At 44.0% G+C, this 24,991-nt stretch overlaps 1 protein-coding gene across 8 annotated transcripts in view; it reads left to right on the top strand.

Moving 5' to 3' along the window:
• The window catches only part of LOC135192841 (chromodomain-helicase-DNA-binding protein 1), a 272,474-nt gene extending 248,897 nt beyond the window's left edge, over positions 1-23,577 (top strand). For 5 of the 8 annotated variants that reach the window (XM_064176221.1, XM_064176217.1, XM_064176220.1 and 2 more), the window contains 4 exons: positions 19,957-20,053; positions 20,258-20,315; positions 21,729-21,939; positions 22,576-23,577. In XM_064176221.1, coding sequence (XP_064032291.1) covers positions 19,957-20,053; positions 20,258-20,315; positions 21,729-21,939; positions 22,576-22,939 — 730 coding nt within the window. In that variant the 3' untranslated portion in view covers positions 22,940-23,577. Of the gene's footprint in view, positions 1-19,956; positions 20,054-20,186; positions 20,316-21,728; positions 21,940-22,575 lie in introns of those variants that run through there. The other 3 variants (XM_064176222.1, XM_064176223.1, XM_064176224.1) reach the window with 3 other exon arrangements.
• The last annotated feature ends 1,414 nt before the right edge of the window (positions 23,578-24,991 follow it).

Raw genomic sequence — 24,991 nt, 5'->3', positions numbered from 1 at the left:
ATGGAGAAGAACAGGACCTGCCAGCAGAACTACACAGAGACAGTAATCAGAAAGACTTGGCAAAAAAAAGATTAAAGTCAAAGTCTTTCAAACGGAACTTAATGCTTGGCAGGGACCATATCAGTTGCTAACCTGTGGGAGGGGATATGCTTGTGTCCCCACAGGTCGCGAGACACCTTGTTGGCTGTCGGCAAATTGGATCTGAATGTGGATATACGAGAAAGACCAAGAGGCAGAAATGGAGTGAGCAAGGACAGAGAAAGAGTCTTATATCAGTTTGCGCAGACTTTATGGCCATGGCTTCAGTTTTTACATCCAGATAACATTGACACCCTACAGCACTTGCCAGATGAAGAGTCTTTTTTAATGCAATAAGAAGTAAGGAGTTTTCTGAGAGCCAGAGACAATAATTAGAGCAGTGCTGTGACACCCACATGTCCACTTGTCAGACGTGGATATTATTACACTGTAGACACTGTAATTACAAGGGGTGGAGAAGTGTAAATAAATTTGATCAGGATTTGCACTGGCAGTGTCCAATTTGTCAAGATCACATAGAAAATTGGACAGTGGAGTGGTATTTTGAGGCATTCATGGGAAGACCTTTATCAGAACTGCCAGGAGCAGAAAATAATCCTAATACTTTAAGGGTATTTGCAGTATGACAGCACTTAACAAATGCACTAAGCTCAATAAAAGCAATATATAGGGCATATCTTTTATTTTGTGTTCTAAAATTAGTAGCTCTTAAGCGCAATAGACAACAGATGCAGATCATAGCAAGGGACTGCGGTGAAAACATCAAAATTCCTGAAAATTATAGGGTGAGTCCAGAATGGTGGCAATCTGAGAAAGAATATTGGGCAACTAGATAAGCATAATAGAAAACGGGTGCATTATGGCTCTTAAAATTTGTTTTCATCCTAACGGTATTGACTAACTGTGGTTATGGGAGGGGAATGAATGGAGACTCACATCTTTCTTTTCCCTTTTTCCCCAAGCAAAATGTCTGGGTCACATTGGCAAACCTGACTGGACAGGACATAACATGTCTGGCTACCACCGACCCAAGAAATCCTTTCTCTACCTGCCTTGTGGGGGTGCCAATAGACAACTGGCCTATCCTGAAAGCTCAGAATCTTGTTGATAATGGAAAGGGGCTCGTTGGTGGGTGGGATGGGTGGGCTCCATATTTGCCACCAGCTGATATAGAACCACAAGAACTTGAGCTTTTAGGGCCTATAAGAATGGATTATTGTGTCGAATTCAGGTATACAGGGAAAAAATCACTCTAGAGCCTGGGATGTTTCTCCTACTCACCCTATTTATAAAAATGTGTGATGGTTTGGGTGTTCCCTGCCCCCCCCCCACTTTGGAAATCACCCAGGCTAGACTCAGCCGGCTCTGGAAATATGAATGAAGCTTATATTTACAGCTAGCACAATATACAAGCAGATATTTACAGTATATACAGTTGGAGTCTGTTACAGACCACCCAACCAGGAAGAAGAGGTTGATTTATTACTCTTTAAACAACTGGAGGCTGCCTCAAGATCACCTGCCCTTGTTCTGGTGGGCGACTTTAACCTACCAGACATCTGCTGGGACTTAAACACTGCAGAGAAGAAGCAGTCTAGAAGGTTTCTGCAATGTGTGGAAGACAACTTCCTATCCCAGCTGTTACGTGAGCCTACCAGGGGGGCAGCCCTGCTTGACCTGCTGCTCACAAATAGAGAGGGGCTGGTAGGGGATGTGGTGGTTGGAGGCTGCCTGGGGTCCAGTGACCATGAAATTATAGAGTTTTCAATACATGTAGAAACCAGGAGGGGCATCAACAGAACCTCCACACTGGACTTCCGAAGGGCAGACTTCAGCCTATTTAAGGAACTAATTCAGAAAGTTCCTTGGGAAACATCCCTTAAAAACAAAGGGGTCCAGGAAGGTTGGACCTACTTCAAGAAAGAACTCCTGAAGGCACAGGAGCAGGCAGTGCCACTGAGCCAGAAGATGAGCCGACGAGGGAGGCAGCCAGGCTGGATGGGCAGGGAGCTGCTGAAGGAATTAAAGATTAAAAAGAGAGTGTATCACCTTTGGAAAAGAGGGGAGGTGTCCCAGGAGAAGTTCAAGGAAGTTGCTAGGTCTTGTAGAGGAAAAATTAGAGAGGCAAAAGCCCACTTGGAGCTCAGGCTGGCCACAGCTACCAAGGAAAATAAAAAGTGTTTCTTTAAATATATGAATGGCAAGAGAAGGGACAAGGGCAACCTCCAGTCCTTGTTAGATAGAGAGGGGAACATAGTGACAAAGGATGAGGAAAAGGCAGAGGTGCTTAACACCTTCTTTGCCTCAATCTTCACTAGTGGGACAGGTTGTCTCCAGGACAGATGGACTCCTGAAGTGGTGGATGGAGTCAGGGATCAGTACAGTCCCCCTCTAATCCATGAGGAAGCAGTAAGGGACCTGCTGTGTCATTTGGATCCTCACAAGTCCATGGGACCGGATGGGATCCACCCTAGGGTGCTGAGAGAGTTGGCAGCTGAGCTGGCCAAGCCACTCTCCATCATTTATCAGCAGTCCTGGCTCACTGGAGAGGTCCCTGAAGACTGGAAGCTGGCCAATGTGATTCCCATTCACAAGAAGGGTCGTAAGGAGGAGCCAGAAAACTACAGACCTGTGAGCCTGACTTCAGTGCCAGGCAAGGTCATGGAACAGGTCATCTTGGGTGCCATCACAAAGCACCTACAGGATAGCCAAGGGATCAGCATGGGTTTAGGAAGGGCAGGTCCTGCCTCACCAACCTGATCTCCTTTTATGATCAGGTTACCCACCTGGTGAATGTGGGGAAGGCTGTGGATGTAGTCTACTTGGACTTCAGCAAAGCCTTTGACACTGTCTGCCACAAGAAGCTCCTAGCCAAGCTGGCAGCTCATGGTTTGGACAGATTCACTCTGTCCTGGATCAAGAACTGGCTGGATGGCAGAGCTCAGAGAGTGGTGGTGAATGGTGCCACATCCAGTTGGCAGCCAGTCACTAGTGCTGTTCCCCAAGGATCAGTGCTGGGCCCAGTCCTGTTCAATATCTTTATTGATGACCTGGATGAGGGCATTGAGTCCAGCATCAGTAAGTTTGCAGATGACACCAAGCTAGGAGCAGGTGTTGACCTGGTGGAAGGTAGGAGAGCCCTGCAGAGGGACCTGGACAGGCTGGATGGGTGGGCAGAGGCTAATGGGATGAGATTTAACAAGGCCAAGTGCAGGGTTCTGCACTTTGGCCACAATAACCCCAAGCAGCGCTATAGGCTGGGGACTGAGTGGCTGGAGAGCAGCCAGGAGGAAAGGGACCTGGGGGTACTGATAGATAGTAAGCTGAAGATGAGCCAGCAGTGTGCCCAGGTGGCCAAGAGAGCCAATGGCATCCTGGCCTGCATCAGGAACAGTGTGGCCAGTAGGACAAGGGAGGTTATTCTTCCCCTGTACTCAGCACTGGTCAGGCCACACCTTGAGTACTGTATCCAGTTCTGGGCCCCTCAATTCAAGAAAGACGTTGAGGTGCTGGAACATGTCCAGAGAAGGGCAACAAAGCTGGTGAGGGGCCTGGAGCACAAATCCTATGAGGAGAGGTTGAGGGAGATGGGCCTGTTTAGCCTGGAGAAGAGGAGGCTCAGGGGTGATCTTATTACTGTCTACAACTACCTGAAGGGGCATTGTAGCCAGGTGGGGGTTGGCCTCTTCTCCCAGGCAACCAGCAACAGAACAAGGGGACACAGTCTCAAGTTGTGCCAGAGTAGGTATAGGCTGGATATTAGGAAGAAGTTCTTCACAAAGAGAGTGATTTCCCATTGGAATGGGCTGCCCAGGGAGGTGGTGGAGGCACCGTCCCTGGGGGTGTTCAAGAAAAGACTGGATGAGGCACTTAGTGCCATGGTCTAGTTGACTGGATAGGGCTGGGTGATAGGTTGGACTGGATGATCTTGGAGGTCTCTTCCAACCTGGTTGATTCTATGATTCTATACACAAATATACAAGGTAATACAGAAACACAACTCCCCTCCCAGAAACCTGAGTCCCCAGGAGGAGCTCTCAACCACCCCTTCACCTTCCCCCTACCCCTCTCAGCCTTACCCTAGTCCCAAGGAAGAATGGAGGTTCAGCCAGGGGGTTAGGAAGCAAAGTGGATTAGCCAAAGAAAAACGGAGGGTGAGGTTAGAGAGTAAGATGCAGCTCAGAGTTCGCCAGCAGCAGAAGTGAGAGTGGTTACCTATGTTTTTATTTCTTGTTCTTATACATCTCAGCAAGCCTATGAAGGAAGTAGACATCACCATTGTTTTCCTTCCACAGCCTGTAATCTAGTTCTTCTCACCAAAGTATTCTAGTTAGCTTCAAACTAGCACAAAATGAAAATGCATCATATAACTATATGACTTGGGAACATCTCAAAATCTACTAATGTTCCTCTGCGATTGCCATCAGGAGCATTTTTTCTCTGTGGGGATAGAGCCTAGCCTGCTATTCCTTCACATATAAGGGGAGGACCCAGTAGTTTAGGGCATCTTTATCTGTTAACTCCAAATACATCTACAATTCTTCAACATTGATTACCACACAGAGCCCAGTGAAAACATAACATACATGCATTCTCCTGTGACTGTGATGATCATATGGATTTTTGGTCTTTTGAACAACAATTTACTGCCGCTTTCTTAGCACCAGGGGTAACAGCTGGAAAAGCTTTGGGGCTGTTAGATAAGCTTGGTTGTTGGCTTGCTAAACAAACTAATGGTACTAGCAAAGCTCTATTGGGTTTATTATAGGACGTTGACAGCATCTGACATGCGACTTTGCAAAACAGAGCCACTATAGACTTTCTGCTTCTAGCACAAGGCCACGGGTGTGAAGATTTTGAGGGTATGTGTTGCATGAGCCTGTCTGATCATTCAGAATTGATACACGCCAGCATCCAGTGCTTGAAAGATGGTGTATCAAGGCTCAAAGAAGAAGATAAATGGGATTGGCTTGACAAGATCTTTGGAGAATGGGGACTAACAGGATGGCTTAGAAGCCTGGTTAAAATGATTGTGTATGCACTTGTTGTTTTCTTGATGACCATTGTATTTTTACCGTGTGTAGCACAATGTGTACAAGGTATGATCAGTAGCGCAATATCTGCAACATTTAAAAAGAAAGGAGGAGATGCTGGGGTTTGGGCAGAATTGAGCAGTCTGAAATGAGGAGAGTAGGAAGGGTAACATTAGGTCATTCTGATAAGGAGCACAGCTGCAGGGAAAATGGCCTTGAAGGGGGCTGGTAGAGAAGCTGTTATCTGTATAGCTAGCTGTGTGAGGGGGATTTAGGGGGGCAGTTGGTCAGCTCTGCCTCTGTGTGTGTGGACAGCCCATATTTCTGTTACATAACCTATCAGAATTATACATGTTGTATTAGCCACTATATAAGCCTCAATCTTAGCTTCAACAAACATTATTGACCATATACATCATGTTGATGTGAGACTGTGTCATACTGGTTTCCCACACAGACTTTGAGGAACCCGGCAGCCTTCTTTCTGGTGGTCTGGTCTCTCTGGCTGACTCTGCCTTTAACTCTCTAATCCACCTAACCCCTTTTTCCTCTAATCTCCTTGTCATTTTTGGTGGGTTTTTTTTGACATCTCGCCTCAGATCTCCAGTGAGATATACATGGGTTGATCTGGTTATTTCTGAAGGGAGAGAGGGAAGGAGGGAGGGGGAAGGGGGGTTGGGTCGAGAGCCCTTCTGGGGACTTTGTTTCTGGGAGGAGTATTGTATTTCTGTGTTACTTTTAATTTGTATATAACCATATATATTTGTGTATATATGCCTTTATATTGTGTTAAGCTGTAAATATAGCTTCATTCCTTAATTTCCAGCCATCTGAGTCTAGTCTGGATGGGGGGGGTAATACCCAAACCATCACACCACTGCATTACTGTCTGTGTCGCCGCCCATGTTCAGGGAGTCATGTGGAGTTGCAGCTCTGCTACAGTGCTGGTCTGAGCACCACCACACCGACACCCACAGCATTGGCGGACCTGCCCTCCCCCTGCTTATTTCTTTACTGAATGTCGTAATCATGGCAGCTACATGTGGCTGCCACATGGTCCAGGTTAGCATAGCAATAATATCACCCTGAATCACGTTTAAACATAATGCAAATACCTTGAATGTCCCAGCACACATTCTCAGAATGATTCCATGTATCAGATGCGTTCCCAAACCTGGTAAAGTTTCCAACAGCATCCACTAAATATACATATAATTGCACAGGTAAGCCTTTAAAATAGTCCAGTACCATATCACTATCCAGACTACATGATACATTATGAATTTATATATCCATCTCCAAAACAGCCATCTAAAAGCCTGAATTTTTAAAACTCTTAGAACATCCATTTTTTACTTCCAAATATTGTCTAAAATAATTATTTTGTACCTAGCCCCAAGTTGAGGTGCCAAATTAACTGTCTTGGTTCTAGTTTAAATTTCCCAGAGACTCACAATATATCTGTCGCGGATGGGGTATTCTGCCACCTATGCCGATTTTGGCGGAGGGGAGAAATTAATTGGGGCAAGATAATATTCTATAAAAATATATATTTATTAAACTCAATATTCTGGACTCTTGCCACCCCCAACCACTGTATATTAATATTAAAAGGATTCTTACACGGTTATGAAAACATTCTAGGATAAAATATGTACAGAAACTTATTAATAACTAGCAAACATTCAAACTACAACCAGAGAGGAGTTTTCCCCGTGGCAAATACCGTTTGGGGTCTATATGCTATTTGCTCAGCAGAGCGGGCTGGAAACTGCTTCTGCTCTATGGCAGAGACAACGGATATTTACAGAGGCATTAAAGCTTTTACTCACAATTCTTATTAATCAGTAATCACCCTCCAGGGCTATGTCACAGCGTATGCCTAGTATCCAAACTTCAGGGGACCTCTGCCCATGGACTTTGAGGCTGGAATCCTCCCGGCTTGAGGGGAAATGATGGTCTCTGACCTTGTTCTCCTGGCAACGAATGCAATCTCTGCCTTTGTGCTGCTGACTTCTTCTGGATGCTCTGTCCAGGGATTCTTAGCAGGCAGGATCTCAGGTTCAGGAGGAGAATATCATGCTGCAAGTGGGTCAGAGCATGACGGTCTGAGCATGGGGGTCTGAGCTGCAAGTGAGGCTCCGAGTGTGAGCAATGGTGCCCAAGCGTGGGGGTCTGAGCACATTGTTTACCTATCTAGTCCTATTTATTGAATGTGGGCCGAGATTAATGGCCCCTTTGGCCACTAGAATGACCAATCAGGTTGGCAGCCAGCCAAACCTTACCATAATAGGCAAATGCCACTTGCCTGGACTTTCCACAAATATGGGAATTACATGGGCTTACACCAGGGAGACACGACATGTCCCTGAACATGGGGGCTTACACATGTTTACAACCAGGGCTCCTGGCAGAAAAACATGTCCAGGCAGGGCAAGGCATAAACAAGCCTATTTTCAGGCCTACAGGCCCTCCACGACAATATCTAACAGAAGCAATACATTTATAGGATGCCTTCTCCTCTTCCCCCTTTTTTTTTTTTAAAAAAAAAGGAATTAGATGTAGAGAGGAAAAGGTAAAACACACCTCAATAAATAGCCTTACTTTAATTTGGAAGTTTAACAAAACCCTTTAACAATAAACAAAAGGTATTTCGGTAGGGGAGTTACAAAGAGGTATAGAGAAGGGAAAACAAGATACAAAAAATATATACATACAACCAGTCCCCCAGGAGGGTTAACCCTTTACACAGGCCAATCACGTGGAGGCATTTAGAGCCCATTCCTGGTAAACTCAAGGCAGTGTACCTTCCAGGCACTTCAGGAGAGCTAACTTATAGTTTAGCAAAGTGTAATGCTGCAGAAGGCAACACAGAATCACTGCCAGAAACAGGGAGCAATAGCAGCAGGCACCAGCAGGCACGAATACAACAGCAGAGTGCATTGTGTTACCTGCTCATCTCTTTTTATCAATACATCCCGAGACTAATGGGCCTTTGGACACATAATAGCCAATCAGAATGGCAGTTAGACAAGCTTGGCCATATTAGGTGAAGCCATAGGCTTGCTTTACCCAAATTTGGGAAAAACATAGGCCTTGCACAAGGCAGGCAGAAGTTAAGTGTGTGTATCTTGTTTACCACAGGATGCAAACAAGTCTGGGCAAGCCAGAGTCCTTAGACTCAGTAGCTCCAGGTTCTTCATCCTCTTTCCCATGGTTGCTTCTCCCCATAGCAGAAGAAGGGAAAGCAGAAAAACATGTCTATACAAACCAGGACATGTATAAGCCTATTTTGGCCTATTTGGGCCTAACACGGCAGACCATCCCCTGGCCAAATGAACCACTTAGATCAAGGGCAACTGGTTATCCCTCTGGGAACAAAGTATCTTCTGTAGGTTACCTTGGGTACAAGCATGCTGCCTTTCTTGACAGTGGATACCCTTTGATATGGCTTATCACATATGGCTTAGGTTGTCCTGTACAAAACAGAGTAGATTACATATAAGCACAGTGAGCTAAACACCCTCTGAGAAACTAACTCAGAAAGTTCCTTGGTGTGGTGGTTTGGATGTACCCGCCCCCCCCACACTTTAGTAATAGCCCACTAGACTCAGCCAGGCTCTGGGAATATAAATGAAGTTATTTATTTACAGCTAGCACAATATACAAGCAGATATTTACAGTATATACACTTATATACACAAATACACAAGTTAAAAGTAATACAGAAGAACAACTCCCCTCCCAGAAACCCCTGCACCTTCCCCCTGCCCCTCTTAACCTTACCCCAGTCCTAAAGAAGAATAGAGGTGCAGCCAAGAGGTTAAGAAGCAAAGGTGAGGATAGGGAGATGCAGGTCAGCCAGAGCCCAGCCCGAAAGTGAAGACAAAATGGCGAAAGTGTTATCTAATGTTTTCCCTTCTTGTTCCATTACCTCTCAGCGAGACTGTGAGGGGAGTAGACATAACCATTGTTTTCCTTTCATAGCCTATGATCTAATTTTTCTCACCAAAACATTCTACCCAGCTTCAAACTAGCACACTTGAGAAACAGCCCTTAAAAACAAAGGGGTCCAGGAAGGTTGGACCTACTTCAAGAAAGAACTCCTGAAGGCACAGGAGCAGGCTGTGAGCCGGAAGACGAGCCGATGAGGGAGGCAGCCAGACTGGATGGGCAGGGAGCTGCTGAAGGAATTAAAGATTAAAAAGAGAGTATATCATCTTTGGAAAAGAGGGGAGGTGTCCCAGGAGAAGTTCAAGGAAGTTGCTAGGTCTTGTAGAGGAAAAATTAGAGAGGCAAAAGCCCATTTGGAGCTTAGGCTGGCCACAGCTGTCAAGGAAAATAAAAAATGTTTCTTTAAATATATGAATGGCAAGAGAAGGGCCAAGGACAACCTCCAGTCCTTATTATATAGAGAGGGGAATATAGTGACAAAGGATGAGGAAAAGGCAGAGGTGCTTAACACCTTCTTTGCCTCAATCTTCAATAGTGGGACAGGTTGTCTCCAGGACAGCTGGACTCCTGAAGTGGTGGATGGAGTCAGGGACCAGTATAGTCCCCCTCTAATCCATGACGAAGAATTAAGGGACCTGCTGAGACATTTGGATCCTCACAAGTCCATGGGACCGGATGGGATCCACCCTAGGGTGCTGACAGAGTTGGCAGCTGAGCTGGCCAAGCCACTCTCCATCATTTATCAGCAGTCCTGGCTCACTGGAGTGGGCCCCAAAGACTGGAAGCTGGCCAGTGTGATGCCCATCCACAAAAAGGGCTGGAGGCAGGAACCAGGAAATTACAGACCTGTCAGCCTGACTTCCGCGCTAAGCGAGGTCATGGAACAGGTCATCTTGAGTGCCATCACAAATCACCTACAGCATGTCCAAGGGATCAGGCCCAGCCAGCATGGGTTTAGGAAGGGCAGGTCCTGCCTCACCAACCTGATCTCCTTTTATGATCAGGTTACCCACCTGGTGAATGTGGGGAAGGCTGTGGATGCAGTCTACCTGGACTTCAGCGAAGCCTTTCACAGCATCTGCCACAACAAGCTCCTGGCAAAGCTGGCAGCTCATGGCTTGGACAGATTCACTCTGATATGGGTCAAGAACTGGGTGGAAGGCCAGGCCCAGAGAGTGGTGGTGAATGGTGCCACATCCAGTTGGCAACCAGTCACTAGTGGTGTTCCCCAAGGATCAGTGCTGGGCCCAGTCCTGTTCAGTATCTTTATTGATGATCTGGACGAGGGGATTGAGTCCACCATCAGTAAGTTGGCAGATGACACCAAGCTAGGAGCAGGTGTTGATCTGTTGGAAGGTAGGAGAGCCCTGCAGAGGGACCTAGACAGGCTGGATGGGTGTGCTGAGGCCAATGGGATGAGATTGAACAAGGCCAAGTGCAGGGTTCTGCACTTTGGCCACAACAACACCAAGTAGCCCTACAGGCTGGGGACAGAGTGGCTGGAGAGCAGCCAGGAAGAAAGGGACCTGGGGGTACTTGTAGATAGTAGGCTGAAGATGAGCCAGCAGTGTGCCCAGGTAGCCAAGAAAGCCAATGGCATCCTGGCCTGGATCAGGAATAGTGTGGCTAGTAGGACGAGGTTATTCTTCCCCTGTACTCAACACTGGTCAGACCACACCTTGAGTACTGTGTCCAGTTCTGGGCCCCTCAATTCAAGAGAGCTGTTGAGGTGCTGGAATGTGTCCAGAGAAGGACAATGAAGTTGGTGAGGGGCCTGGAACACAAACCCTATGAGGAGAGGCTGAGGGAGCTGGGGTTGTTTAGCCTGGAGAAGAGGAGGCTTGGGGGTGACCTCATTGCTGTCTACAACTACCTGAAGGGACATTGTAGCCAGGTGGGGGTTGGTCTCTTCTCCCAGGCAATCTGCAATAGACCAAGGAGTCACAGTCTCAAGTTGTGCTGGGGGAAGTACAGGCCGGATGTTAGGAGGAACATCTTTGCCGGCGCTGCATCCCCAGAGTAACAATTGTAACACCAATGTGGTTAAATAATTGTTCTCCGATAATCCCTTTATTGCCATGATACAGCAACTTATATACCAACTTGGAAGAGGCGTGCATAGCTAGCTTAGTTAATATTGGTTCATGTGGAAGGTACAGATAGGTTTAAGGCTATGTGTGAGGTACAGATCAGTTAAACTTGTATAAACAACCTGTAGGGTCAGCCTCCTACGGCCAGCAGGCCCTGCTTTCCCACAGCTGCATGTTGGGGGCTGTTATTACCGTCTTAGTTCCTGCCTCTGGGATGGACTCAAGGACACTTCACAGCATGAGTTGCTCATGCTTATCAATTCATGTCTTTTGTTAGCAGGAAATCCGTCCACGGTCCTTCACAGAGAGAGTGATTTGCTGAGGGAGCTGGGCCTGTTTAGCCTGGAGAAGAGGAGGCTCAGGGGTGATCTTATTACTGTCTACAACTACCTGAAGGGGCATTGTAGCCAGGTGGGGGGTGGCCTCTTCTCCCAGGTAACCAGCAATAGAACAAGGGGACACAGTCTCAAGTTGTGCCGGGGAAAGTATAGGCTGTATGTTAGGAGGAAGTTCTTCACAGAGAGAGTGATTTCCCATTGGAATGGGCTGCCCAGGGAGGTGGTGGAGTCACCGTCCCTGGAGGTCTTCAAGAAAAGACTGGATGAGGCACTTAGTGCCATGGTCTAGTTGATTGGATAGGGCTGGGGGATAGGTTGGACTGGATGATCTTGGAGGTCTCTTCCAACCTGGTTGATTCTATGATTCTATACTATATGCATTATACAGTATATGCAACCATATTATTCTATGTAGAGCATAATACAAAACAATTTAGAGCTTTATTGCTCTGAGCCCGATACCTGCTACTCTTTATTAATCTCCCACCCCCTTGACTGGTGATGAGCTTTGGCTTTTGTGACAGTGAATCAAAGGTATACATGGAGCTTTTCAATTCCCACCCCCCAGATGGAGATGGATTTCTGTCACAGTGACAGCTATTCCTCAGTGTTGAATTGAGAAAGAATTTACTCCCTTCCTAAGCACCTATGAGACGACTGATCTGCAAATGTCACCAGTGTCAGCTTCTTCAGTAACCATAATGACATTCTCTTTATCACATGTTCCTTCATCCCCACATGAACACTTAGTTTCTGAATACAGTATTCTTTTGGTAGGTGAAACCATTCAAAGTAACTCTGGAACTCTTCATTGCTGTCACCAGAGCTGCTGGGATCTCTAGTGTGAATCCTGGTGTGATGCCTTTCCTTGTCCCTATGGGGATGCTGGCTTCCAAGTTCAGAAGTGGCTGGGGACATGTTTCTCTGACACACTTTCTTTTTGCCATTCTAATAATTGTAATTATTCCCACCATACCACTAACCACTGGAGGTCCCTTCCAACCTCTAATGTTCTGTGATTCTGTGTCTTTTAAGTTCTTAAATACAACTTTAGTTTTATAATAATGCACACTTGGATTCTTTATGGTTGTAAATCTATCCTGCACATCCAAATATGGCGACTCAGTTAAGTGTTTAATTTCCTTGCAGACTGTTGTTAACATAGACTATTTCTGCTCTCTATATTTGTTTTACTTCAAAATATTGGGATGAACTGAAATACAGAAACAATATCCATGCCTTAAAGACACTTTGGTAAATGTTATATTTCTTATTATATTTCTGACAAATTCACAGTAGAACTACTACAATATTAATTAATAATAATACAGTACCATAAACAGATTATTAAAATATCATGGAAAAATCCTGCAGGTACGCAGGACAAATTTCTTACACTGCAAGAGATTTCAAGTTTGGAAAAATCTTTACTAAATAGTAAATGCTCAGATTTTCTGACATATTTCAAACAATCTTTCAGAAGATTTGCACAACAAATTGAACAACTACATATTAATGCAATTGGAAAAATTAACAGAATTGTCATTAAAACTACTTTTCATGCAAGTTGCATTCTGCAGTCATTGTGATAAGTATTATAAAGTAACAAACTGTGGTGGTTTGGGTGTTACCCCCCTCCCAACTTTGGAAATCAACCAGACTAGACTCAGCTGGCTCTAGAAATTTGAATGAAGCTTATATTAACAGCTTAGCTCAATATACAAGCAGATAATTACAATACATGCAGTTATATACAGAAATATACAAGGTAAAAGGTAATACAGAAACTAAACACATCTCCCAGAAACCTGAGTCCCCAGGAGGGGCTGCCAACCGGCCTTCCACCTTCTCCCACTCCCCTACCTTACCCCAAACATAGCCTTGTGCCCCAAGGAAGAATGGAGGGCTGGCCAAGGGGGTTAGTAAGCAAGTGGATTAATCAGAGAGACGGGAGGTGAGGTTAGAGAGAAATGCAGCCCACAGCCTGGACAATGACACATACTGCTTGCCAGAACAAGATCAAGGTAAAGTGATGTAGTCAATCTGCCACGCTTCGCCATACTTGTACTTTGAGCATCTCTCACCATACCATAAGGACTTGATTCGCTGAGCCTGCTTAATAGCAGCACAAATGTCACAGTCATAGATGACTTGGGTAATAGCGTCCATGGATAAGTCAATTGACCTATTGCAAGCCCATCGGTATGTTACATCTCTGCCTTGATGTCCAGATGAATCATGGACCCACCGAGCTAGGAACAGTTCACCTCGACATTTCCAATCAAGGTCAAGATCAGAGTTTGTATCAACTTGAGAAATCTGAGCAGCTTGGTCTGCCTGCTGGTTGTGTTGGTGTTCCTCAGTGGCTCAATTCATAGGCATGTGTGCGTCTACATGCCGCACCTTCACTGGAATTCTCTCCAGCCATGCATCAATGTCCTGCCGTAGATCAGCGCACCAAATAGGCTTTCCTTTCCTCTGCCAACCATTCTTCTTCCAGTCCTTTAGCCAACCCCATAGAGCATTGGCTACCATCCATGAGTTGGTGTAGAGGTAAAGGATAGGCCAATTCTCACGTTCAGCCACATCAAGAGCAAGTTGGACAGCTATTACCTCAGCAAACTGACTGGATTCTCCTTCTCCATCTCTCGCTTCAGTAGCTCTTCTGGTAGGACTCCAGACTGCTGACTTCCATCTTCGCTTGTTCCCAACAAGACGACAGGAACCATCTGTGAACAAAGCATAGTTCATTTCCTGATCAGAGAGATCATCATAGGGAGGAGCTTCTTCAACATGGCTGTCGTGTTTTTTTAAAGAGAGCTGACAGAAATTAAACTCCAAATCAAGTCGGAGATAAAATGCAGAATCATATTTAGAGAGAGAAAATACAGTGATAGACATCACAAAGAAATTATGGCATCTATGGCAACCCCCTTAAATTTTTCCCCATCCCAAAAACTAAATCAAATACTCCCCAGTGCTCCAGTCCTCTCCCCCCCCCAACACCTCTGCCATCCAAAAAGGCCTAAACAAGCCTCTGGAGGCCTACCGCTTACATGTTCTTCCTGACAAAGTGGTTCCTGCCACACACACAGGGCAGGAGGGGGAGGAAAGGAGAGCGAGCTGACCTGGTTGTGAGTCTATAGAGGGATAGCAAAATTATGGAATTGAATAACAGTCTTTTAGTCCCCAGAAATTTTTAAACCCATAGCCTCAACCTGGGACAAAGGGTTATTTTCTCCTCTGGAGGTTTGGTACAGTCTGTGCCTTCCGGCCAGTTGGGGATCACCTCCACCAGACCAGGTTGATCGAGATTACTCATTCGTGCTCGTTGGGTTATCAAAGCCATCCATTTAGACCAGGTTGCATCTGTGGCATGATGCGGTACTGAACCTTTGCCTTTGAACATCCAGTTTAGAACTGGCTGTCTAGGAGCTAAAAGCAATTGTGACTCAGTTCCAATCACTACAGAAGCTGCTTTCACTCCTTCATAAGCTGCTAGTATCTCTTTCTCTGTTGCAGTGTAATTTGCCTCTGAACCTCTGTAGCTATGACCCCAGAAACCAAGTGGATGACCACGTGTCTCATTTGGAGCTCTCTGCCAAAGGCTCCAAGTTGGACCATTGTCACTCAGAGACATGCACAGAATGCTTTTAAAGTTCAGACCAGATCACACAGGTCCCAAGCCCACGGCATGGACTACTTCTCGCTTCATCTGATCAAAGGCTGCTTGTTGTTCAGGTCCCCACTCGAAATTTTTTCTCTTACGAGTCACATCGTACAGAGGTTTGACAATTTGACTGAATCCAGGAATGTGTAGTCTCCAAAATCCCACTGCACCCAAGAAAGATAGAGTGTCCTTCTTATTGGTGGGAATTGCCATGGTGGAGTCTATGTTGATCACATCCTGTGGAATGTGATGGCGACCATCCTGCCACCGCACTCCCAGAAACTGAATTTCTCTGGCAGGTCCTTTGACCTCCTCTCTCAATGGCAAAACCTGCTTACAAGAGAATGTCAATGATTTTGTTACCTTTCTCGAAGACTTCCTCAGCAGTTTGGCCCCCACACAATGATGTCGTCGATGAATTGTATGTGCTCTGGAGCTTGTGCTAGTTTGAAGCAAGCTAGAATGTTTTGGTAAAAGAACTAGATAACGGGCAGTGAAATGAAAACAATTGATGTCAACTTCTCTCACAGTCTCGCTGAGAACTCTGGGAAGAAGAAAGACTTTTTCTCCATTTTGTTTCTCTCTCTTGCTTTTGCCTTAGACCTGGTCACATCTCATTAACCCTGCTCCTACTAACCCTGCTCCCTAACCTCTTGGCTGCACCTCTTTTCTTCCTGAGAACTGGGGTAAGGTTGAGAGGGCCGGGGGAGGTGTTGGGGTGGTTTGAGAGCCCCTCCTGGGGACTCAGGTTTCTGGGAGGGGAGTTGTGCTTTTGTATTGTTTATCCTTTATATATTTCTGTATATAATTGTATATAACTGTATATATTGTAAATAGCTGCTTGTAAATTCTGCTAGCTGTAAATAAATTGCTTCATCTATATTCCCAGAGGCCGTCTGAGTTAGCTGGGGCAAATATTAAAGTGTGGGGGGCGGGGTAACCCCCAAACCATCACAGAGCTTTACCTTTCTCCAGTGCATTGTGGATGACTGAGTGACAGATGGTTGAGCTGTGTTTCCACCCCTGAGGCAAACGGTTGAACTGGTGCTGGATTCCTCTCCAGGTGAACGCAAACTGAGGCCTGCACTCCTTTGCTATGGGAATAGAGAAGAAAGCTTTAGCAATTTCTATGGTTGCATACCATTTGTCCTCATTCCATTCCCGCTCATACTGGAGTTCCAGCATGTCCGGCACAGCTGCGCTCATGAGTGGAGTCGCCTCGTTGAGGGCACGAAAATTAACCGTCAGCCACCAGTCTCCATTAGGCTTGCCACAGGCCAGATGGGACTGTTGGAAAGTGAATGAGCTTTCTTGATGACAGCCTGACTCTCCAGTTGACGAATCTGCTGATGAATGGGCAACAAAGAGTCACGGCTAGTTCTGTACTGCCTGTGGTGCACAGATTGAGAAGCAATTGGCACTTCCAGATCCTCTATATCATGATGTCCCACAACTGCAGATTCATCTGAAAGTTCAGGTCTAATGGACAATTTCAATTTGCCATCCTCAGTCTCTGCAGATGCTATTCCAGAACCCCATTTGCAACCCTTAGGATCTTTGGAACAACCTTGTGTCAAAAAGTCAATTCCCAGAATGCAAGGCGCATTAGGACCAGTTACAATAGTATGTTTCTTCCACTCTTTACCAGTTAAACTGGTCTTAGCCTGCAACTTAGTTAACTCTTGAGACCCACCAGTGATTCCAAAAATAGATATGGACTCTGTCCCTTTACAATTTGATGGCAATAAAGTACACTGAGCACCTGTGTCAACTAAAGCCCTGTATTTCCGAACTTTTGAACTGCCAGGCCACCTAATGAATACATTCCAATAGATTCGGTTCTCTCCACTATCCCTTTCCTCCTCCTGGCTGGAGGCAGGGCACCCCTAATGCTGAACATGGCACGTGGGGTGTACACAGTGATTGGTGTTGTTATGAGAGAAATTGCAATTGTTGGAATAATTGCAATTGCTCTCGGGAGCTGAAGAAGTGACAGCTACTTTTCTGGCATTGCTGCCTCTGTTTCTCGCACTCTGCAGTTCCCTGACTCTCTTTGAAAGAACTGAAGTAGGCTGACCATCTCACTTGTTCATGTTCTCACAAAATTTGTCATGCAGGATTATCCAAAGTGACCCATGTGATTGCTTATGTCTAGATGGGATTTCTCTCCTGGGCTGGAATTATTTTGCTGGAGGTGGGCATCCGATCCTGATGGCAGAAACATGCACCCATTCAGATGATGCAGGGATGGTATGCTTTACCAGATTGGAAATGGAGGTTTTAAGATCCTACTTCAGTTCTCTTGTGCTATTCTTAATGCCATTCTCAATGCCATCTTTTGCCTCTGTACCCAGCATTTTTACAGCAGAGACTATGGCATTATGTGACAAGCTGTCTTCTATCTGCCTGAGGTGGTCAGTGAATTCACCAACAGTGAAAGACCTTCCATTGTCACTCCTTGATAGAAACCTGCTAGCCAAGATATTCACATGGGATGAAGGAGCGAGCTGAATAAGCTTCTTCATGAGACCAGGTCCAAGAGGAATGCCGTCAGGCTCATGTGTGCCATGATCTCCATAAAGCACTTCCTTCATAGCAAACTCCTTCAAAAGCTTAATCCCCTGCTCAATGGTGTTCCACTTCTTGGCTGCCCGTGGCAGATCATCTTGGGAAGGATATCTCATAGCCACAGCCAACAGCAGGCGTGTCCACAAGCTAACCTTACCAAGAGGACTTCCCTGGTATTTTTCCGTTCCACTCTCCTTAGTGAGTGGTCCTAGCTGTTTGGCCGATTTGTCTCCTACTTGCAGGGCATTGGCACCAATAGTATGGCACCTCACCAGCCAGCTTAGGATTGACTCTCCTGATTCCCTTGAATATTCCTTTCCAACTTCCCTGACCTCTCTGAGAGGATCATTGGAATCCTGGATGTCATCCTTCTCCTCTTCCTCTTGTTGATCTGGTTGTCTGTGGCCTAGAAACAGAACTTTCCTAAGAGCACTCTTAAACTCATCAGAACCATTCTCTTTCTTAACAGCCAATCTCACAGCGCTCCTCTCATCAGAGTACTGAGATCTGAGCATGTTAGCCAAATCTCAAAGACTATACGTCTCCTCTTCCTCCTCTTGTGCATCAGAGGTCCCCTCCCCTAAGTCCTCTTTTGAATCACTCTTTGTCAAATGTCGTGTCTTTGCTCGGGCTTTGGCTTGGCACCAAAATGATCTGAGCTGAGATGGACTTTGATGACTCTGCTAGCGGTTTTGAATTATTGGGGGTCTGGCCTGAGGCCTGTGAGTTCAAATTCGCCTTAGGGGCTCCTCCTGTCTGAGGAGTTGAACTGGCTGAATTAGTTGAATTGGCTGAAGAAACATCTTGGGCCTGAGCTGTTATGTCTGTTCCTGGGCATTTGCCATGTTATTGTTATTGGCTGGGACATTGGCAGCTTTCCCAGAATCAAGGGGAGGAGGTATAGTGGTGGCCCCCCCATGCTCTCCACGTGAGCTATCATTGTTTACATTCGGATTGCTGCTTTGTTTATCATTTGTCTGGGACAGTGGCCCCTTCTTTTTACCTCTTAAAGTCATCCCACTCAAGTTTCTCTTACATAATGCCAAAATTAATATGAAAATCAAAATTACAAGACCTAAGTTCACACATGACAGAAATACCACAGTCTCAGGTGAATAAAATTCAGAGCAAGGGTTAGGTGCCTGGGTATTAGGCAAGATCACTCTCATTAAAGCTGTGGACAAAGCAGAATTATTTCCATTTCCTCTAATGCTACTGGTAAATGTTCCTGTAATGTTACTGGTGGTAACGTTAAACCCAAATACAGCCAAAAATATAGTCTCCCCAGTTCAAAACAATGGAAGTAACCTTTGATTTTATCTTCTTCAAAATTAGATTAAACAAAAAGTAACCAATTTATGCCTTAACCCAATTATACAGCAGAAAGCAGAGGATAGGCCACACAGTAGCCCTCACTAAGTGAAATAGCTTCATTAGCTCCATTCTGATTCCCAGAGTTAATTAACAATCACTCAAAATTAATTTGCCCCACGCTGGAGTGCCAAAATAAAGGATGTGATGATTTGGGCGTTACCTGCCCCCCCACACTTTGGAAATCATCCAGACTAGACTCAGCCAGCTCTGGAAATTTGAATGAAGCTTATATTTACAGCTTAGCTCAATATACAAGCAGATATTTACAATATATACAGTTATATACAGAAATATGCAAGGTAAAAGGTAAAATACAGAAACACAACTCTCCTTCCAGAAAACCTGAGTCCCCAGGAGGGGCTCCCAACCACCCTTCCACCTTCTCCCACTCCCCTACCTTACTGCAGACATAGCCTTGTGCCCCAAAGAAGAATGGATGGTCAACCAAGGGGGGTTAGGCAGCAAGTGGATTAATCGAAGAGACAGAAGGTGAGGTTAGAGAGAAATGCAGCCCACAGCCTGGACAAAGAGCCACTCCCTTATCTATGTTTTGATTCTTGTTCTTATACATCTCAGCAAGCCTGTAAGTGAAGTAGACATCACCCTTGTTTCTCTTTCACAGCCTGTAATCTAGTTCTTCTCACCAAAACATTCTAGCTAGCTTTAAACTAGCACACAAATCATTAAAAGAATTAATTTATCAAATATTTTAAATGCAGATAAGTAATGTCTAATGCGCAGACAGGTAATATTTGGTGTAACAGGCTTTACAATGATATCAATTTACTGAAGTACTGTTGAAATAATTTCACTTAAGTCTATGTTCTGTTGTATGATACAATAAAATCTAATATATGGAAGAATTAAATCCTCTCTTTCTTTTTCCTTAGAAACTTGTGGATTTTTGTCTCTAAGTTTACAGAATTTGATGCCAGAAAACTGCACAAGCTGTATAAACATGCAATCAAAAAACGCCAAGAATCTCAGGTAATATTTTCAGACTCTAAATGTATAAATATATATAGTCTAATTTTATAACTGTTTTATTATATCAGTTGAGTACACTCAATACATTTGAAGTGTATTTTACTGTTCATAGTAAACTAGTCTGTTTTCTTAGGATATTTTCTGAAGAATTCGGAAGCAACTTTGGGAATTATCAATGACAATTTTTGTACTTGCCTCTTTTAGCAACACAGTGACCAGAATATTAGCAGCAATGTGAATACACATGTAATTAGAAATCCAGGTAAGAAATCTTGAGCACGTTACTGTGCTGGATATCTTAAATGACAGTATGTGAAATGAAATAAGCTTAAAACGTTGTCGTAGAATTCCCATTGTAGGAATAGGCTGACTTAACATAACTTCAATAGTTTGTTGGTGAAATTCAACTGATCACAGACTGAACTTGGTACTTACTGATTTTAGTAGCAAGTTATTTGGCCATTCTTTTAAAATAAATAAATATTAAAAAAACAACCACCCAACACTTTGTTGGTATTTAATTTTGAGGAGGGAGAGAAACCAACTTCTTGGAGACTCTGTGCCTGTTTGTAGCAGTTGTAATGTCACCATATCTTTAAAAAGATATTCCCTGAAGTCAAGATTAGCAATTAGTTATATGGGATGTCTTTTATTGTTGGCAATAATACTGGTTTCTATGGTCCCGTACTTGCCTTCTTGTAATACTTGTTTTTATATCAAATCATGTAAAACCTTGAGTATGTTATCATGGGTTTAAAATGAATATAATGTATTTTAGGAATATCACTAAAAACTTTTCATTAACAAGATGTGTCTCTAAAACTGATGCTTGTGCTTGGACAATCTCTCCTTAGAAAGGAACTTCTGACCATTCTGTTTAAAATTGCTCTACTAAAGACACCTGGTCTCTACTGACTGCTCATTTGGGCTACACTGATCCTCTGCATTCAGTCTATAAGGTGGAAAATTTTAGTTTCTCAGCCTTACATATCTATATTCCACATCTGGAATGTTGTGCCGAGTTCTGGTCCCCTCAGTTCAAGAAGGACTTCAGGGAACTGCTTGAAAGAGTCCAGCACAGACCCACAAAAATTATTAAGGGAGTGGAACAGCTTCCTTATGAGGAGAGACTGAGGGAACCGGGCCTCTCTGGTTTGGAGAGGAGGAGACTGGGGGATGGCCTCATTCATGTTTATAAATATGTAAAGAGTGAGTGCCAGGAAGATGGAGTCATTCTTTTCTCAGTGGTGCCCAATGACAGAACAAGGAGCAATGTGTGGATTTTGAGGCATAGGAAGTTCCATGGAAACATGAGGAATTTTTTTTTCCCCTGTGAGATTGACAGAACTCTCAAGACTCTCCTGGACGCCTTCCTGTGTGATATGGTATAGGTGATCCTGCTCTGGCAGGACTAGATGATCTTTTGAAGTGCCTCCTAGTCCCTGTGATTCTGTAATATTTCTTGATTGCTTGCCTTCTATTTACCTCTGAGGTTTCTTTCAGTTCACTCACATTAATATGTTTATCTTTCAATTATTTCAATCTTGGTTTTGTCAAATTATAATGTCACTTTCACATTGCTTTAAATCTGCCATATAGAAATGCTGTTTGAATTGGTGAAGTAAAAAATTTATAGTATATGAGACTTCCTTATAATCTCTGCTTTATTAAACAGATGTTGAAAGACTGAAAGAGAATACAAACCATGATGACAGTAGCATGGACAGTTATTCTTCCGATAGACATTTGTCACAATACCATGATCATCATAAGGACAGGCATCAGGGAGATGCTTATAAGAGAAGTGATTCTAGGAAAAGGTCCTATTCAGCCTTCAGCAATGGAAAAGACCACAGAAACTGGGATCACTATAAACAAGACAGAAGGTAAATTGCTCCAGCAATTATAAAATCTGTTAATAATTCCCTTCCTGGTTTTGCAGTATGCTTGTAGTATCAGGGTTTGAGCAGAACTAAAGTGAAAAGAACAGGCAGGGTAACATTAGGTCATTCTGATAAGGAGGCACAGCTGCAGAAAAGCAGCCTTGGGTAGAAGCTGGGAAACTTTAACTGCTATCTGTAGCTGAGCCGTGTGAGGGGGCCTCGGAAAGGAGGCAGGCTGGTTAGCCCTGGGAACAAGCAAATGTTGTGGCTATCTGTGCAAAGGGGAATTAAGGGGGTTAGTTGGTCAGGTCTGCCTCTATGCGTGTGGACAGCCCATGTTCTGCTGTGTGAGCCTATCAGAATTATGCATGCCCTTGTACCAAATCCACGATATAAGCACCATGCTTAGCTTCAATAAACAGATTGACCACCTATGTACCATATTGGTATGAGCTCATGTCTTTCCCGCTCCCACGTGGCCTAAGTGAGGCCAACTCAACACTTGTAGTAAGTACCCAAATATCTTTTCTGAGTAATGCAAAACTGCAAAGAGATTTCTCTAATGCAGTTCTTTTGAATTGACATAACTGTAGTTCTTATCATGTGTTCAATAATACTAATATAAGTAAATCTTTTCAGATACTATAGTGATAGTAAACATAGAAAGCTGGATGACCACAGGAGCAGAGATCACAGGTCAAACATGGAAGGAAGTTTAAAAGACAGTCGGCCTCATTCAGATCATTTTTCCTATTCAGAACACAGGATACATTCAGATCACCGTTCCACTTCAGAGTACAGCCATCATAGATCTTCCAGAGATTATAGGTACTACTCAGATTGGCAAATGGACCACAGAGCTTCTGGTAGTGGCCCTAGGTCACCATTAGATCAGTGGTCTCCTTATGGTTCAAGATCTCCTTTAGGACACAGATCTCCATTTGAACACTCATCCGATCAAAAAAGTACACCTGAACATACATGGAGTAGCCGGAAAACATAACAAAGACTGACATTTTCTGGAACTTCTTTTAACCATATACAGTAAGCTAACACAGTAATTGCCTTATGTAATTTAAAAGATGTGGACTGGATATTCTCTTAGTAGCGGTATTGTTACTTCTTTCCAGGGTGCAAGGTCTATTATCACAAGAAAAAATATTTTTGTATCTAAAGTGTATGCTGCACTGTGCTGCAAATATTGTGGCACTTTTCTTTTTTTTCTCCTCTATTTACCAAGAAGTGATAAATGTTTACGTTTACAGGAAGCCTAGTACTGCCCCATTCATAGAGGATCTAATGAAACTGTATTTAGGCCAAAAAAAGTTTAAATTCTGTTTGCAAATGAATTTTTAAGCACTGGCCTGTGATCATGTTTCAAGAGTGAATGAGAAGTTTGTTTTGCTTTCTCAATAAAGAATTCTCAAGGATTTTTATTCACTTTTCAAAGCTGTATGTTTACATTGTACACTGCAACCACGCTTTTCATCACAAGCTTGAATACTTAAATTCTGTGCCTATAAATGTAAACTAGCCAGAATTTCTCCTGTTTGTGATCAGTTGTTATAATGCCTTTTTACAAAATAAAATAAATGGCTGTAAAATATTGCAAACTAATTAAATGAGCTTGCTTTTTTATAATTTTTGCTTGTTCCTTTCTGTAATGGTTTAGTGCAAGGGCTAAACTCCTCCACAATCCCCGTCCCATCTCTTGTCTCCTCTCTCCTTACCAGGAGATAAGAAAGGGAGGTGGAAAAAAGGCAGAGGGAGAGTTTTCAGTTGATTTACACAGAATATTTTACTCCCCTGCTACAAAGATATCAGATTACATCAGTATATATAGAGAACAGAAGGAAAACGAAAAGGAATACCTGTCCAAAGCCCAGAAAAAGCAAAAATGCAGCAGCCTGCTCAAGGACCGTGTGATGGTTTGAGTGTTCCCCACCCCCCACGCTTTAGAAATCACCCAGACTACACTCAGACGGCTCTGGAAATATGAATGAAGCTTATATTTACAGCTAGCACAATATACAAGCAGATATTTACAGTATATACAGTTATATACAAAAATATCTAGTTCTTCTTACCAAAACATTCTAGCTAACTTCAAACTAGCGCAATCCCCCCCTGTCTACTTCACTCACAGTATTGCTGAGAATTATCTAATCTAACCTAAAACAATATTTACACTAATGAATATTGCAAGTTCAGTACACACTTCATTCCAGCTATCTCAGATGTAGGTGATTCAAAAGCTCAGAACAGTTTGTCTCCTCACAGATGAGACGAGAACAGGGACTCCCAGATGACGTTGGGTTTGTGCTCATGGACTGTAGATTCTCTTGTAGATTCATTCATTGGATGCCAATGGTACCTAGAACAGAAAACTCCTAACAGCTTGTATTATACACTCTGAATTTAAACTCCCTCAGCTAAAGTTAGATTTCTCTGTGGAATACACTGGATTTCACCATTCTCCTGCATTACCCAGTAGGTATGACCAGGACCTTCAGCAGACACCACCCCTCGGACAGATTTCCCTTTGCCCAAAGGAGAAAATACCCAAACAGTTTTCCCTAACAGATTCTTTTCACGTACAACAGGAACTTTATCACTGTCTACTGTTTGGACCAAGTCTGATTGTATAGGTCCTGCTCTGTTTACTGAACCTCTACTATTTACCAACCAGGTAGCTTGTGATAAATGCTTGTCCCAGTTTTTCAGAGTTCGAACCCCCATGGCTTTTAAGGTGGTTTTCAGCAAACCGTTGTAGCGCTCAATCTTCCCTGAAGCTGGTGCATAGTAGGGCATGTGGTAGAAGCACTCAATACCATGTTCTTTGGCCCAGTTTTTCACAAGATTGTTCTTGACGCAGGGCGGGGAAGAAGGACCCTGGCACATGAGCTGGCTGGGCTTGTTGAGAGGGCTTTAAACCAGAGTGGAAGGGGGAGGGGGTTAAACATGACACCACTAGAGATAAATCAAAGGAAATTGAGGAAGGTAGGCTAGAGATAGGGGTAAAAGCAGCAGCCCAGCTGAAGTGCATGTACACTAA

The sequence above is a fragment of the Pogoniulus pusillus genome, chromosome W, assembly GCF_015220805.1.
Source record: "Pogoniulus pusillus isolate bPogPus1 chromosome W, bPogPus1.pri, whole genome shotgun sequence".
NCBI lineage: Eukaryota > Metazoa > Chordata > Aves > Piciformes > Lybiidae > Pogoniulus > Pogoniulus pusillus.
Note: the sequence above shows the minus strand (reverse complement) of the source record. Positions and strands in the feature narration are given on the sequence as shown.